Below are 15080 nucleotides of genomic sequence, written 5' to 3' on the forward strand. Positions count from 1 at the left end.
GAAGCAAAAAGTCTAGGCTGAGGGAGATGTACTGTCCATTGAAAACATAGTATGTACGTTTGTCTGCAGATACCACACACATGACTCAGGTAATATAAGAGAAATGGTCTTGTGGAAACACTGGGATCTGAGAAATCAAGATGTTAATATTGGGGGTAGGAAGACAGATGAATGTAAGTGCAAAATTTCCATGAATCACAAGTCCGTGAACTTCAAACCTTAGATCGCTTATATATTCAGAATAACAATTCGTCTGTTCCCAATATTTTAACATGAAACCAAGAACAAGCAAAGCTTGTGTTGGGATATTGTGGTATGGTTAACCTCATTCCTGGGCTCCAGGCCTCTATTCAGTCCACTTGCTGTATGGCAAGGACACTGTTGCCCTTCTTGGGATGGGGGTGGGGCAATGGTGATGGTGGGGAACCTGGGCCCCACCCACTAGTTCCGGGTTCCGGCCCAGGGACTCTGTGTAGCAGTAACTGGTGGGGAAGGGCTCTCCTTACCCTGGACACTGCAGCTCTTCTCCCAGGCCACTTCCCCAGAGGATCACCCCCCAGCCTGCATATCTGCAGGAAGTGGCAGCAGCAGCACATTCCCTCTCCTGGATGGACTCCCCACAGGTGATCGGTTCTTTCCAGCCTCAAGTTGAATATCAGGGCCACCTGGGCAGGGGCCCCCAGCCTCTCGTTGCTGAAAACTCCTCCCCTCATCTGCTGTTCCTAGAAAAACTCCTCTTGCTTCTCTCCACTCACCTCAATCACACACACCCACATACTGGGGAAACGGTTTTTAAAGGCAGTCTTAACTGGGACCAGCTGGCCCCAATTGATTTAAGGCAGCCTCCTGCCCAGCCATTCCCATCCTGTCTGTTAGCCACTTCAAAAGAGCCCTGCTTTTCCCTCTGGTATTTACTCCCTGGCCTCACCCTGTCACAATATCAACTGAAAAAAATATTTTGTGTGTGCATGAGAGAGAGACAGATCACTTGCAGTATCACCTTGAATATACACCGAAAAACACATTGTTAAAGTATATTATTGCAATAGGTGATGAGAACTGAAAACAGATATCAAAGTTTCATGCTGTAGTCTCAGAACTGTTAATCACTGTACCTGTTATTCCAGAGAGGTCACAGCCAGCATTAAATATCTCTGTTATATTGACGGAGCGCAGTGCTTCTTGCAAGTTCACTGTCTCTTCTATTTTAAACCTTCAGATTATAGAATAGAGACTCACTGTAGAACTATCAATATATTCCCAGTCAATAAATGATTATCAATGGAAGCAGCAAGTCAGTTGCTTGGATCAGGAGGCAGGAAGACAAAAAAATCCTAGGTTATATCTCCTGGTCTGTCGCTGATTTCCTGAGTGCATTTAGGCAACTCATTTAACCCCTCTGTATCTCAGTTTACCAATCTATGAACTGAGTGAGTAGTTAAAGCAGGAGCGCGCAATAATTTCTGATGGGGGTCCACTCCAAGATTTTGCTAAATGAGCAAGGGCCTCACTTTTCTATGGAGGGGCATAGGATCTGGGTTAGAGGTTGGATGCAAAAAGGAGCTTGAGTAGGGGTCTGGGGTGCAGGAGAGGGCGTGGGGTTTGAGAGGGAGTTTGAGTGAAGGAGGCACGTGTAATCTGGGACAGGAGATTGGGGTCCAGAATCCAGGGTCCAGGAAGGGGTATGGGCACAGGAGAGGATTCTGGCCTGAGGGAGGGATGTGGAAGTGGATGCCATGTCTGAGAGGGAGTTGTGACCTGGGGTAAGGGGAAGGATGTTGCAGAGGGTTTGGATGGTGACCTGGGGCAAGGGCTGGGGTACAGGGGCTGGGAGGGAGTTCAGGTGCAGAAGAAGATCCTGGCTGGGAGAAGGAGTGTAGAAGGGGTGCAAGGCCTAGAAGGGAGTCAGGGTACAGTGCCAGAAGCAGGCTCTGGCTGGGGAGCTTACCTATGCTCCTGGCCAGCAGCACTCTCAGACAGGATTCCCCGCCTCCTAGTGGCCTCTGCCCACTGACTGTTCCATGTGGCTTTCTGTGCTGGGGGAGAGGTTCAGGAGCTGCCCCTCTCCATAGCAAAATCTCTCAACTTCTATTGGCCAGTTTTTTATGCTGCCTGCCCCCAGGAAAATCTCTTAGCTCCTATTGGCTGGAAATTGGCCAATGGGATCTGAGAGATTTTGCTGGGGGTGGGGGCAGTATCTGAAGCTCTCCCACCTCTGCCATGGGCCAGATTAAAAGGCTTCGTGGGCCAGATGCAGCCCGCAGCCAGTATCTTGCTCACCCCTGAGTTAAAGGCTATTTGCCCACTGACTGCGAAGTGCTTGGTACTATATGCATGAAAAGCACTATAAAGGGGTTTTGCTGTGGTACTATTGCTATTTGGACCAAAGGGAGACTTAAAATTATGAAGAAACCAGACATAAAAGTATTATGTGGTTGAAAACTCAAGATGTAAGCTGTCATTGAGATCAGCTGATCTTAAATAAATACTGCAATTCTTTAATTGACTTTTAATTTGCCTAGATATTGTTATTAAGTATGGCACTTTTTTAATCAATAGTGGCCAAAAAATAACCATATGAGGGCTCCTTTCCAAGCCAATGTTCAGACTCTGCTCTGCCATCCAGGAAACCTAGGTTCTCATTTTGCAAGGGAATGTGTATTCAGTGGGGCATTGAGCCTGGTCCTCCACTCTTTACTGCTTGTGTGGTCATTTACAAAGAGAAGGAGAAAGGGGTATAAAAGCTCACTACTCTTGAAAGTGAATGACAGGTTCTTTTTCTGGTAGCATTTCACACCTACTTGGAACAGTTGTAAAATTCCATACAAGATACTGGAAAATAAGGTCCAATCTGATCTTGTGTTCATTGATAACAGTGACAAAACTTCCATTGACTTAAGTGGGAGCAGAATTAGGGTCTGATGTCAGTAGAGTTTATTGAATATTTCTATATCTAACCCCTAGTTCTTCTAGAAATAGAAGATTAGAAAAGATAATAAAAAAACCAAAAAGCAGAACACTGAAGAGTACATTACATACCGAGGGAGGCTTATTTCTACATCTTCCTCTTGTATTTCAGCAAACCAGTCTTTTATCAGCTGAGCTGTAATTAGTTTTTCTACTTCTTCTATGTTTACAGCTTCTGAAGGAAGTGTTAAAACTAAGCTGAACTCCTTTCCTTTGTAAGGTAATTCCAATACCTGGTAGCTTATATTTTTGTCAGAAAAATGACCTACAGTAAGGACAAAATAAAAGGCTGCAGTAAGCAAACCACAACCACTGAGGCAATGTATATAACTGCATGGGTACTGCACAGACATGCATATTTTACTTTACCAAGCTTTGTTCTCAGCTGAAGATGCATCATTGGTATCTTAGTTACAGAGCCATCTCTCTTAGTAAAAGCCATCTCATGGGTAGCTTCTGGCTTGAACTTCTGCTTCCAGTCTCCTTTGAAGTAAATAGCGTTGACAAGAATAAGCCTAGTGAGAGGACCAAATTCTTCACTTGAAACAATATTTTTTATCTTGCCTAGGGGAAAAAAAGTAGACGAGCAAAATTTTCAGTCACTGTAATCACCAGCTAGCCTATTTTATACACAGTTCTAATGTACATGCATGCAATACAAAGAACGTGATTTTAAAGATTCCCTGGTACAGTAGTACTCTGAAAAAAAGTCTGTTGCACTTTGACATTAGAGAATAGTTTGTCATTACACTTTTGTCCCAAGGAAGTGGATGGGATGTTACCACATAAATGGTAGCCAGACTATGCACCTTATGTTAGGTAGATTTTGCGTATAGTACAAAATAGAATACTTTCCAGCAGCGTTCCAAATTATTTTGCTATTATCACAGCACTCTGCTCCAGAAAGAAAAACTTAATATGAACTTTCACCTTCTCCTTATAATAAAAACCTTCACATTTTGAACTGAGTATAAGTGATGTAAGGATGGCTATCTGAGTCTGCAGACAACATTATCTAACAATGTGATAACAACAGCATGTAAATAATTTAAATGCCAACATTAACCATTTCTTTGCTTGACAAATATCAGAGAGGTTGACTCATGCATCTTATGAAGCAGGTCTTTGCCCACAAAAGCTTATGCTCCAAAATATCTGTTAGTCTATAAGGTGCCACAGGACTTGTTGTTCTCGTTTCCTTGCTTGTTATTTGAGAAGAAACATCAGGCTAATCTGCTTCTGCATTGTTGATGAGTGTAGCAACAGCTATTGGGCTGGGTACAGTGGGGCACAGAGGTATTCAAATGCCATTTGCCTACAAATTTAAAATTATCTCTGTACCTGTCTGAAAGGGAAAGAACCATCTCCTCTGGAACCAGTACCCTAAGTCTGCTGCTACGCTACCATTCTCCTGTCAGAGGTGCCATGGTAATGAGGTAATTTGAGGCAGGCTAATGAAGTGCTGACATGCATATTCAGAGCCTCCTTAGCATAATGGCAGCCATTCAACAGACTTTGAATTTCAGATTGACAGCAAAGATGGGGGGCAGCTTCGAAATAAGCGATCCAATTCTACATTCCCTTACTCCTGCTTTGAATTGCCTCATTACCATGGCACCTTAGACAGAAGACTGGTAGTGTCACAGCAGCCCACATGACTCCAAAATAACAGCAATCTCCTCATCACTCCGTGATACAAAGTCTCTTTTTGTGCCATACGCACCTTCCAAAATCTCCAGCTTTCCCCGACAACTTCCTCGGTTGCGTTATTCAATGTTAACACAAAAATGTGCAAAGTACTCCAAATTAAAATATAGCAGCAGCATAAAATGAATGGAATAATACAAAAAACACCATATTTATTGAACAGGAGGGTCAGAGAGGGCTTAGAGACAAAGTTACATAATTCTGAGGACCCTCTTGCAAAATTAAGGCTGATTATTTCCCATTGGATTAGAAGCATTGGCTATAACAAATGATGAGAGCTGTGTAAATTTCCACTAGCTTCTATATGTACATGGAGTCTCAGAGTTTATTTAGCAGCTGTTTAGTGTTCTGAAAATTAATAGATTTTACTAACAAGTATTAATGATTACCATAAGGGGAAGAAGTAGAGCACTTGTTATTAACAAATTAAATAATCATCCACTTGGCAAGAAGTAATGATTTCCCATGTCCTAAAACCTGCAGCTGAATAAAAATGCTGTACTAAATAATTTTATTAAGAAATGCGTTCCATGACTGTGAATCAAAAGAAGATCATTAGAGTCAGCAAATAGCCTGACATTGTTTCTGTTTAGGCTAGATGTGGTTTTAATAACAGGCTCTACTGGAAAAACATACTAACTTTCAGCTTCCTTCTTGCAAAGTTTCAGCTCTGTCACACAACCCATTCTATATGTTTTAGGGCTTTAAAGGACAGGAAATTAACCACCAAACAATGATTTTGTGAAAGCTGTAGAGAGAGTTTACCATCTGTTTTGTTTTCTACCCAGGTGCTTATGGCCTCTGCGCAAGCTTTTGTGTCTTGGAAATTCACCAGTTTTATAGCAGTCTGAAATAATTCCTTGTTGCTATGGAGATACTGTTCTTTAACAATGAATCCTTCTTGAAGGTAGAGGGCATTGGCAAGATTAAATGTAAATTCTTTCTTTTCTGAGGTGACAGAGAATAGTGACTGGAGATGGAAAGAGAATTCTTCACCTAAAGAAAATAAATGTTAATAGTATCATCTTCATTTGAAAAACATAAAACAGCATTGTTCTCCATATATAAAATAAATGAGCAGTCCTGTGGCACCTGATAGGCTAACAGACTGATAGACACAGAAGAGGATCTTTGCCCATGAAAGCTTATGCTCCAATAAACCTGTTACTCCATAAGGTGCCACAGAACTTCTTATTGTTTTTACAGATACAGACTAACACAGCTACCCCTCTGTCACATATGTAAAATGGATTTCATAATCCGCTGAAGCCTCAGGTGCACTACAACTAAGGCTGCTTTTGTAAAAGAGCTACAATATTCTGAAGATTTTCTTCGTTCTACATACACATTTTGAAAAAATAGAAGATTAACCACCACCACCCTGCTGGCACCAGCCCCACAACTGAGATTCCTTTTATCCATGTTACTTTGTAAGGTGTCTAGAAGTTCCTCAAACTTATTAGTGGTTTCATGGCTTCTTCCAACACCCCTGTCAGTTTCATTCAAAAAAAAAAATGTTTTTGTTCACCTGCAGGGAACTAAACTGGGGCAAAAGAGTTCAAAACTGGAAAACACTAAGGGGGCAAATACTATCCCTGCACAGTTTGATTCTGAAAGCAACAAGCATTATTCGTTAGGGAGTGAGGGTGCAGAGAGATAAGCAGGAACTCTTCTCATCCTGTTCCTCACCCAAAGCCTCCTTCACCTCCAGTGAAAACCTCCTCTCTCCTGGTCCTCTTGAGTGAGAGATGTGAACATATTCTACACAAGGATCAACATGCATTAGCACAGTGATTTTCAACTGGTGTACCATGAGACCTACCCCAGCATGCCATAAAATTTCACCCATTTCCTCTTCCTGTGGCTCTTTGCAGAGCCACCGTGGGGGGAAACTGACTGTGTCCCAGTTGGTGTGGGGCTCGTCCATTTACCCCCTGCAGGTGCTTTTTGCAGAGCCATAGTGAGGGGAAATGCTGACCCTGCAGGACCCTATTTGCACTGGGAGGCAGCTGAAATGTGGCTTCCCAGCCTGAATGAACTGGTGGGGAGACCACCCCTTTCCCTGTTGCCGCCAGGGGTAAGGAGGGAGGGCAGGATCCAATCTGAGCTGGGACATGATTTAAATGTTGTGTCCTGGTTCCAACAGGCTGGCAGAAAAGGAAACCTCCTTTCAGTGAATACTCATTTACTCAACATCCCTAGCATGGTGTTGAGAAGGTTTTAAAAATATTTCTGTGCTCGCTGTCTAAGACGGTGCATTCTGTGGTGGGGTTGGAACATTAATGCATTTGCTCCTTGTTTAGCCTGTTGTACGCACTACTATGTTACAAACCTCTCTAGTAAGACTGTAACCACAGTAAATGTAAGTAAATGTGACGTTTCTGAGCAACCAATTCAGCTGAAAAAAAGAGAAGTTACTCACCTGTAGTAATGATGGTTCTTCGAGATGTGTCCCCGTGGGTGCTCCACAATAGGTGTTGGGCTCGCCCAGTGCCACAGATTGGAAATCTTCCAGCAGTTTCTCCTGGATCGCGCATGCACCGGCGCGCACCGCCCCCCTGCGCGCCCCCAGCCGCGTGCACGATCCAGTCCCCGCCAGATCCTTGACCAACCGCCTCAGATGCTCCTGAAAAACACTAGACAGAGATCTGAAGCGGGGAGGATGGGCGGGTGGTGGAGCACCCACGGGGACACATCTCGAAGAACCATCGTTACTACAGGTGAGTAACTTCTCTTTCTTCTTCAAGTGGTCCCCGTGGGTGCTCCACAATAGGTGACTACCCAGCAGTAACTCAAGTAAGGAGGTGGGTAATCGGTTTATGTGCAGCTTGCCCCCGAGAGAACTGCTGTCGACAGACAGGTATCCTCTTAGAATACCCGAGGTGGGGCATAATGCTTGGCGAAGGTGTCATAGGATGACCAGGTCGCCGCTCTACAGATGTCTGTTAACACGATGCCCTTGAAGAAGGTTGTTGACGCTGCCACCGCCCTGGTGGAGTGAGCCCTGGGTGGGGCCAGCAAAGGAGTCTTTCGAAGTTCGAAGCACATTTATATACAGGGCACAATGTGCTTTGAGATTCTCCGGGAAGAGAGACCTTCTCCTTTTGACCCGGGAGCAAGAGAGACTAGAAGCTTGTCCGTTTTCCAGAAGGACTTAGTACTGTCTGTGTAGAAGGCCAACGCCCTCCTCACATCTAGGAGATGCAGGCGTACCTCCTTGCCGGAGCTGTGAGGCTTCGGGTAAAACGAGGATAAAACTATTGGCTCGTTAAGATTGGACTCCGAAGAGACTTTTGGAACAAAGGCTGGGCGCAGCCTTAAGGTTACCGCCTCCTTTGAGAATACTGTGCAGTGCGGTGTTGCCATCACTGCTGCGAGCTCACTCACCCTGCGGGCTGACACAGTTGCAAGGAGGAAGGTTGTTTTATCATAAGGAGACATACGGGAACTGTGGCTAATGGGTCAAAAAGGTGGACCCGATAGCGTGCTGAGCACCAAGTCCAAATTCCACAATAGTGGAAGTGGTTTCCGAGGGGGTGGGGGTACAGGTTTACCAGCCCCTTCAAGAACCTGGTAACGATAGGATGGGCAAATACCATGGGCCCTTCCTCTGTATGCCGAAAGGCTGATATAGCGGCGAGGTGGACCTTTAGCGAGGATAGAGAAAGCCCGCCTCTCTTGAGGTCCAATAAGTATTCTAGTATTACAGGTATAGGAACGTCAAGGGGAGCTAACTGCTTGGCGGAACACCAGGCTGTGAATCGAGTCCATTTCTGCTTGTAAGTCCTCCTGGTGGAGGTCCTTCAGCTACATTCCAGGACTGGTTGTGCTCCCTCCGTACATGTGCTCTTTAAGGAGCTGAGCCATGGATTAGCCATGCTTGCAGGTGCAAACCCTGAGGGTGCGGGTGCACTATGGACCCTTGAGCCTGCGTGAGTAAGTCCGGCGCCACCGGTAGAGGGAGCGGTGGGCGGTCCGACATGCGCAGAAGCAAGGGAAACCATTGCTGCTGATCCCAAGCGGGATTATGAGTATCATGCGAGCTCTCTCCCTTCTGGCTTGTGCAAGACCTTGCGGATAAGCACTGCAGGGGAAACGCGTAAAGTAGGGAGCCCTTCCATGAGAACATGACCAGGGACCCCTGCCCCACTCCTGCCCTGGAGCAGTACTGGGGACACTTTTTTTGTTGTACTGGGTGGCAAACAGATCGATCTGGGGAAAACCCCCATGTACAAAAAATACGCTGTAGCAGATCGGAGCGGATCTGCCATTCGTGCATGATTGCGAAGCACCTGCTCAGCTGATCTGCATTCACGTTGTGAGCGCCCAGCAAGTACAAGGCTTTCAACGTTACGTTATTGGCGATGCACCGATTCCACAATCGGAGTGCTTCCTCACATAGGGCACGGGATCGTCTTTGCTTTCTCTCCTTTTTTTTTTTTGTTTAATAACCGAAAACAACAAATTACACGTGGAAAAAAACCACTAAGTAATCTGACTCTGGCCTTAGCCTGAGTGGATTCCGTCTGCAGCCGATGGCGGTTGAGAAGGAACTGGCGAGGACCAGATTGTGCACGCGGCCGGGGGCGCGCAGGGGGGTGGCGTGCGCCGGTGCATGCGCGATCCAGGAGAAACTGCTGGAAGATTTCCGATCTGTGGCGCCGGGCGAGCCCGACACCTATTGTGGAGCACCCACGGGGACCACTGGAAGAAGTGGGCGTGCCATGGAATTGTTTGTCTCATCGAAGTGTGCTGTGTTACTGAAAAGTCTGGGAACCACTGCATTAGGGTACATGTACAAAATTAATTCACATAGCCAGCTGAACTACAGAAACAGATATGCCTTCCCTTGCTCTCCTGGGTATACCTTACTCCATCAGCAGGATCACTGAAATCAGTGGGATTATACCTAGGCTAATGTATTACTCAGAATGAGTTAAGGTGGCAAAGTCTGGCTCAAAGGATAATATTGAATGAGCAAAGCAGGAATTAAATCAATTTAAAGACAGAGAGAACGAATTATTTTGGTAGACTAGTTGAATAGATACTATGAGCTGAGCATTCCAAGCATCTGAGTCTGCTTGCTGTTCAGTACTGGTAAAATTTTGAAGTCCTGTTCACATGCTCAGGCTAACCTTAGCTTTCTTGAAATACACAGCCAGGGACAGATGCTGAGGGCACCTCTACTGAGAGTAGTTACTCTTTAAAATCCACAGTGTATTGATTACATATTTGGGTTTTTTTTTTTAAATTTCCCAGGCCAAATGCATTCCTGAAGTAGCTTCACTGAAGATATTCCTTACATCCAAGCTGAATTTTGGCCTCCAGGATTCATTTACCTCCACAATTCAATACATTAAAAATGCAGATTGCAGTGTACCTTCCCACTTAAGTCCTAGCCTCAGCTCATTCTGTTCCTTTGCTGTTCTGTCACATCTTTGCAACAACACAGAGAGATGACATTCATTCAGTGTTGTAACCACCCACTCTGATTTCTCTTGGTGCCATATGGTATTGCATAGGCATTTTGGAAGTGTTCCTTTCTGCCAGTGACCGACAGCATGACACGTGACAGACGTCCGAGACTTGATTTTCTAAGGAACTTGTCTGTTTAAATATTTTCTTTTAAAATGGTTAGTCGTCATCTGCTTGAATGAATGGATTTATGTCAGGCACTGACAAGCTATGAATGTGCTATTAAATGCCCAGATGTCCCTTGGTAAGTCATTATTCTGGGGAATCTGTGGAAAAAGAACACTGTACCAAACAAAGAGCTTCCAAACAATGTTTAAAATGTACTTTGGACATTGGATTTGATCTGCAGATCAATGAGCTCTGTTTGTACAGATTGCATTAAAACCATTGACATCAATTAAAACTGACTTATTACATTTCCCGGAACCTGTAAGTGAACATAGGCTGTTCAATTATCTCAACTTCTATCTGTTAAGAATGTCATCATTTTGTGTAAGATGCACAAATTTTAAAATCATTTATCCAACAGATTTTTGTAAATCTTTTTTTCACTGTTGAATTTGTGTAGGGTTATTTTTGAAACTTATAATGATTTTCCTATTTCTTTTCATTAAAATGATATTAAATAGAAATAAAGAAGTGGAGTCCAAGGGTGAGTGGATGGTGTTGACTTCTTATATTCCTTAGGTCAGATTCTGATACTCTTTACTCACATTTGGGAGCACTGCACTCTCTAAGCAGCCTCAAGACTTCAATAGGATTATTTATAGTGACGTGCAAATTGTATATATACTGTATAAGATCCAAACAAATTCATTGTCAGTTTCACAGTCATAGGATTTTAAAAATCATGACCTTCATGATTTCAGATATATAAACCTGAAATTTCATGGTGTTGTAACTGTAAGGTTCATGACCCAAAAGGCAATTGAGCAGGAGGATGTTGCAAGTTTATTGTGGAGGGGTCACAGTATTTCCACCCTTACTTCTGCACTATCACTGGTGGTGGCACTGCCTTCGGAACTGAGTGGCAAGATAGTTGTGCCTGCTAGCAGGGAGCCTAGCTCAACAGGCAGTGCCACTATCAGTGGCAGCACAGAAGGGTGTCATATAGTACTAGCATCCATTCTAGTGACTGAACAGGCTGCTCAGATGAACCTGTTCTGAGAACAAGTATGCCCGTGTGATCAGAAAGCCACAGAGGATCAGAGATGGTAGACACTGGCCGATGTCCTTTACCATGTTCTGCATCTTAGATATGACCATTTCTATTTTACAAGTTAGCTTCATTAGTTTGAAATTGGTATTTGACTTGTAATTTAAGATAGGAACAATATCTAGCAAAAGGAGCTAGTGCCATGTGATGTTCAAAATTCTGACAGTCAAGTAATACTACTTGATACAGTATCCATGTTATACTGGTACTAAATGCCAGTCACTCAGAAGCACTCCTATATGTTTCACCTTTATTAAACAGCATAAATGACAATATATCAAGATACTCACTATCTTCATTTCCTTGCAGTTTCAAAGCTCCTCTTATCTCATTAAGTGCTTTTCCTTTTGCTCCCAATTGCATTGTTCCAAGAAGTAAAGCAATACCAAGTGGGGACTGTATGATGTTCTCTTGAAGAGAACAATGAAGAACTTGGTAGAGATCCACTGCAAGTTGTGTAGTGCTGTCAGCCATAAGATTAGAGATGGGGCTGCAAGTTAAGGACATTCCAGCTGTAATCAAGAGAAGGCTTTGAAATAAAGCGCTTCCCATCATAGTACAGTTTACTGCAGCCTTTCCTCCTCTGAATGATTGGAACTGAAATAACATTATAAGAAACAGGATAATGATTTAACTTCATGATACCACCATCTAGAGCCATCATGCTGTTTTATTCATCAGTTTCTTACTGTTACCCATAAATTAAACACCCTTTGCAAAACAAACTTGTTAACACTAGGAGATGTTACCTTTGATCCCAAACAGAATCTTATGTTTGACAGTATGGTCTAATAGCAAGGGTACTAGCCTGGCAGTCAAACAACCTGAGTGTTTGTCCGAGCTCTATAACTCACCTGTTGCACGACTAAGACTACTAAAGGTCTAGAAAATATGGACTATAAGAGAAAATTAAATGAGTGGGGTTCATTTAGTTTGGGAAAGAGAAGGGACATAATAACAGATTTCAAGAACCTAAAGGTGGAGTTACAAGGAGGAGGGAGAAATATTCGTCTCCTTAGCCTCTGAAAACAGGACAAGCAGCAATGGGCTTAAATTGAAGCAAGGAAGGTTTAGAGTGGAGATTGGGAAAAAATTTTGACTGTTAGGGTGGTTAATTACTGGAATAAATTGCCTAGGGTGGTTATGGAATCTCCATCTTTGGAGATATTTAAGAACAAGTTAGATAAATATCTAACAGGGATGGTATAGATAATGCTTGGTCCTGCTACGAGGGCAGGGGACTGGATTTGAGGTGCCTTCCAGTTCTGGTATTCTATGACTCTACGACCTCCTAAAATACACTGTTATACCTGAAAAGAGGTTTAAGCTTGCTGTAATCTTGACAAACAGAAAGCTACAAGTTAAAGCGAATATTTAAAGATTGTTTGCAAGTATCATTCTGTGCAATTTTGGCATAATATATGTTGTGTTCCCTTATTAAGTGAGCTATTGACCACAGTTAAAAGCTATCCTTTAACAAATCATAGGAAGGAAGAAGCAATATCCTTTATTCAGAACAGTCAGCTAAGTAATTATCCATTTAACTGATGCTGGCAATGACTACATAGAAACAGCTGTTTTATCACACAGTTATATGGTTTGTGTTTATATGTAGCAAAAAAAAAATACCATGCTGTGTTTGATTCTGAGTGTAATACACAATTCCAAATGGAGAAGTTCTGTAGCTGCAAACTCTTGATCTGAATCTATATTTCTAACATCTTGAATTTTCATGTGTTTCGTTCTGGGTTTTTTGCATCAATATATGAAGCTAACAGAGGGGCATTTGTGATATTCAGATCAGGGAAGAGCTTTCAGATGCCAAATTGTGTTGAAACCAGGATTTTGGTTTAGGTCACTCTTGAATTCTAGGTCAAATATTGCTTTAGAAACGTGGTCTCATAATATAACTGTACATGTGAATAGCTACAGTTTTATAAAGCACTCTTCATATCTCCAAGGCTACCACCAAAGCATTTTACTGAATAAGGAATTATATTCTGGCACAATAACACAAGAGATACTACAGTGTTCCCTGTAAGCTGAAGGCTTCCGCAGCCACCCAGGAGAAATTCAGGTGCTATCCTCCTGATTAGCAGAACTCCCAGAGCCACCTGCAGTGGGAAGAATGTGTTTCTATTGGTGGTGCACATCCACGCATACCTTGGTGCACATAACAAAATTTATTCTGCCCATGGATGGAAAAAATTAGAGGAAACGCTGATTGCAAAACTCCAAATTAGCTCACTTGAGGCCTAGAATACAGTGAAATCCCCTCTGATCAAGCGTTACCTTAGAAATGTTAAATTCCAGCTCAGCAAGAACTAAAAGGGCAGACAGGAAGATACCTCTAACTATATCATCCATTGAGAATAAGCCTAAAATCACATCAGGAAACTAGAGACAGGAATTTTCAAATAAATCTGAGGGTGTCTTCATTAGACTCCTTTGAAAATTCCCAGCCTAAACCCCTAGCTCTTCATTATCAACTGTTTACAATAAGAGGGGTGGCTGTGTTAGTCTGTAGCTTCACAAATAACAAACCCTCCTGTGGCACCTTACAAACTAACACATTTATTTTACCCACAAAACCGCATGACCTAATAAGTCTGTTAGTCTCTAAGTTGCCACAGAAGGTCTTATTTGTCTCACACTAAATTAATAATCCAAAGTCCACCGAAAATCACTAGGTGTTTTCCCTTTATCTTAATGGATTTAGGCAAGTGTGGGACAACCTAAGGTATTGAAAGGGCTACATGAGTGGTCTTCCTTCATCTCAGTGGGCCATAAGATCATTGTAATGACAATGGTTTCCCAGGATAGGGCATTTTTGCTAATGCATTGAGTACCTGGAATGTTCAGCATGTGCTGATTGAACCATAGTTGCACTTTGATTGTATGCAGAGGGAGACCAAGGTTCTCTAAATGCTGTGTGTAACCAGCAGGCACCTCATTTCATGTGCCCTTGCTTTAAGTACCTGTCACTTTTATAATACCAGTGGGGAAAAACCTCTGTGAACAAAAAGCAGAATCTGGCAACCCTGTGCATGGACAACAGTAAACAAAAACTCTCACGGGCTCCACATAGAACCCAATGGGCCACAGCTCCAGAGCTTTATGCCCTAACACATTAAGTTGCAGAACTATATTTTGAGTTCAGTTACATTCATCTACAACCATTTCGGGCAAAGTCAACGAAAGCACTTCTATTGATTTCAGTGGAAATTAAAATCAAGCCCATACTTACTACTGTCATACCTAAAGAAAGCTATAGCTAAAAGAAATATATATTAGGCAATAATAAAAATACCTGCATAATATAAAATATTTAGTTCTTTTATGCTAATATCAACCAGCAATCATTTACTGTTCCCAAAAGCCGTTTAAAGAATTAATGCATATGCTTACCTGGAAACGCAGTATCCTATCTCTCCACTGTTCACAACAACACTAGACTGAAAAATTGGCTTGCCTTGAAACAAAAAGTAAAAAGCGACAAGGACACGTCTATGTTTATCACAGAAAAGCCACATGATTAATGTATCAAACCCCACAACAGGTGGCCACAAAGTTTATTATGAAAATTTGTCTTTCCAAAATGTTTCAAAATTAATAGGGATGTCTTGCCTTCTGTAAGAAATTAACCGTGGAAACTGCCTTTCAGTTTAATGGGATGACGGCATAACTCAGAAACGTGAACATAGTTCACACATGC

At 42.8% G+C, this 15080-nt stretch overlaps 1 protein-coding gene across 1 annotated transcript in view; it reads right to left on the reverse strand.

Moving 5' to 3' along the window:
* The window catches only part of SERPINI2 (serpin family I member 2), a 31232-nt gene extending 16406 nt beyond the window's left edge, over positions 1-14826 (reverse strand). Inside the window, exons 1-6 of the mRNA XM_075004403.1 lie at positions 14774-14826; positions 11656-11962; positions 5440-5670; positions 3337-3531; positions 3040-3232; positions 1116-1213 (exon numbers count right to left, since the gene is read on the reverse strand). Coding sequence (XP_074860504.1) covers positions 1116-1213; positions 3040-3232; positions 3337-3531; positions 5440-5670; positions 11656-11920 — 982 coding nt within the window. The 5' untranslated portion in view covers positions 11921-11962; positions 14774-14826. The remainder of the gene's footprint in view (positions 1-1115; positions 1214-3039; positions 3233-3336; positions 3532-5439; positions 5671-11655; positions 11963-14773) is intronic.
* Between the last annotated feature and the right edge of the window lie 254 nt (positions 14827-15080).

Source organism: Carettochelys insculpta, chromosome 10 (genome assembly GCF_033958435.1).
Source record: "Carettochelys insculpta isolate YL-2023 chromosome 10, ASM3395843v1, whole genome shotgun sequence".
Taxonomy (NCBI): domain Eukaryota; kingdom Metazoa; phylum Chordata; order Testudines; family Carettochelyidae; genus Carettochelys; species Carettochelys insculpta.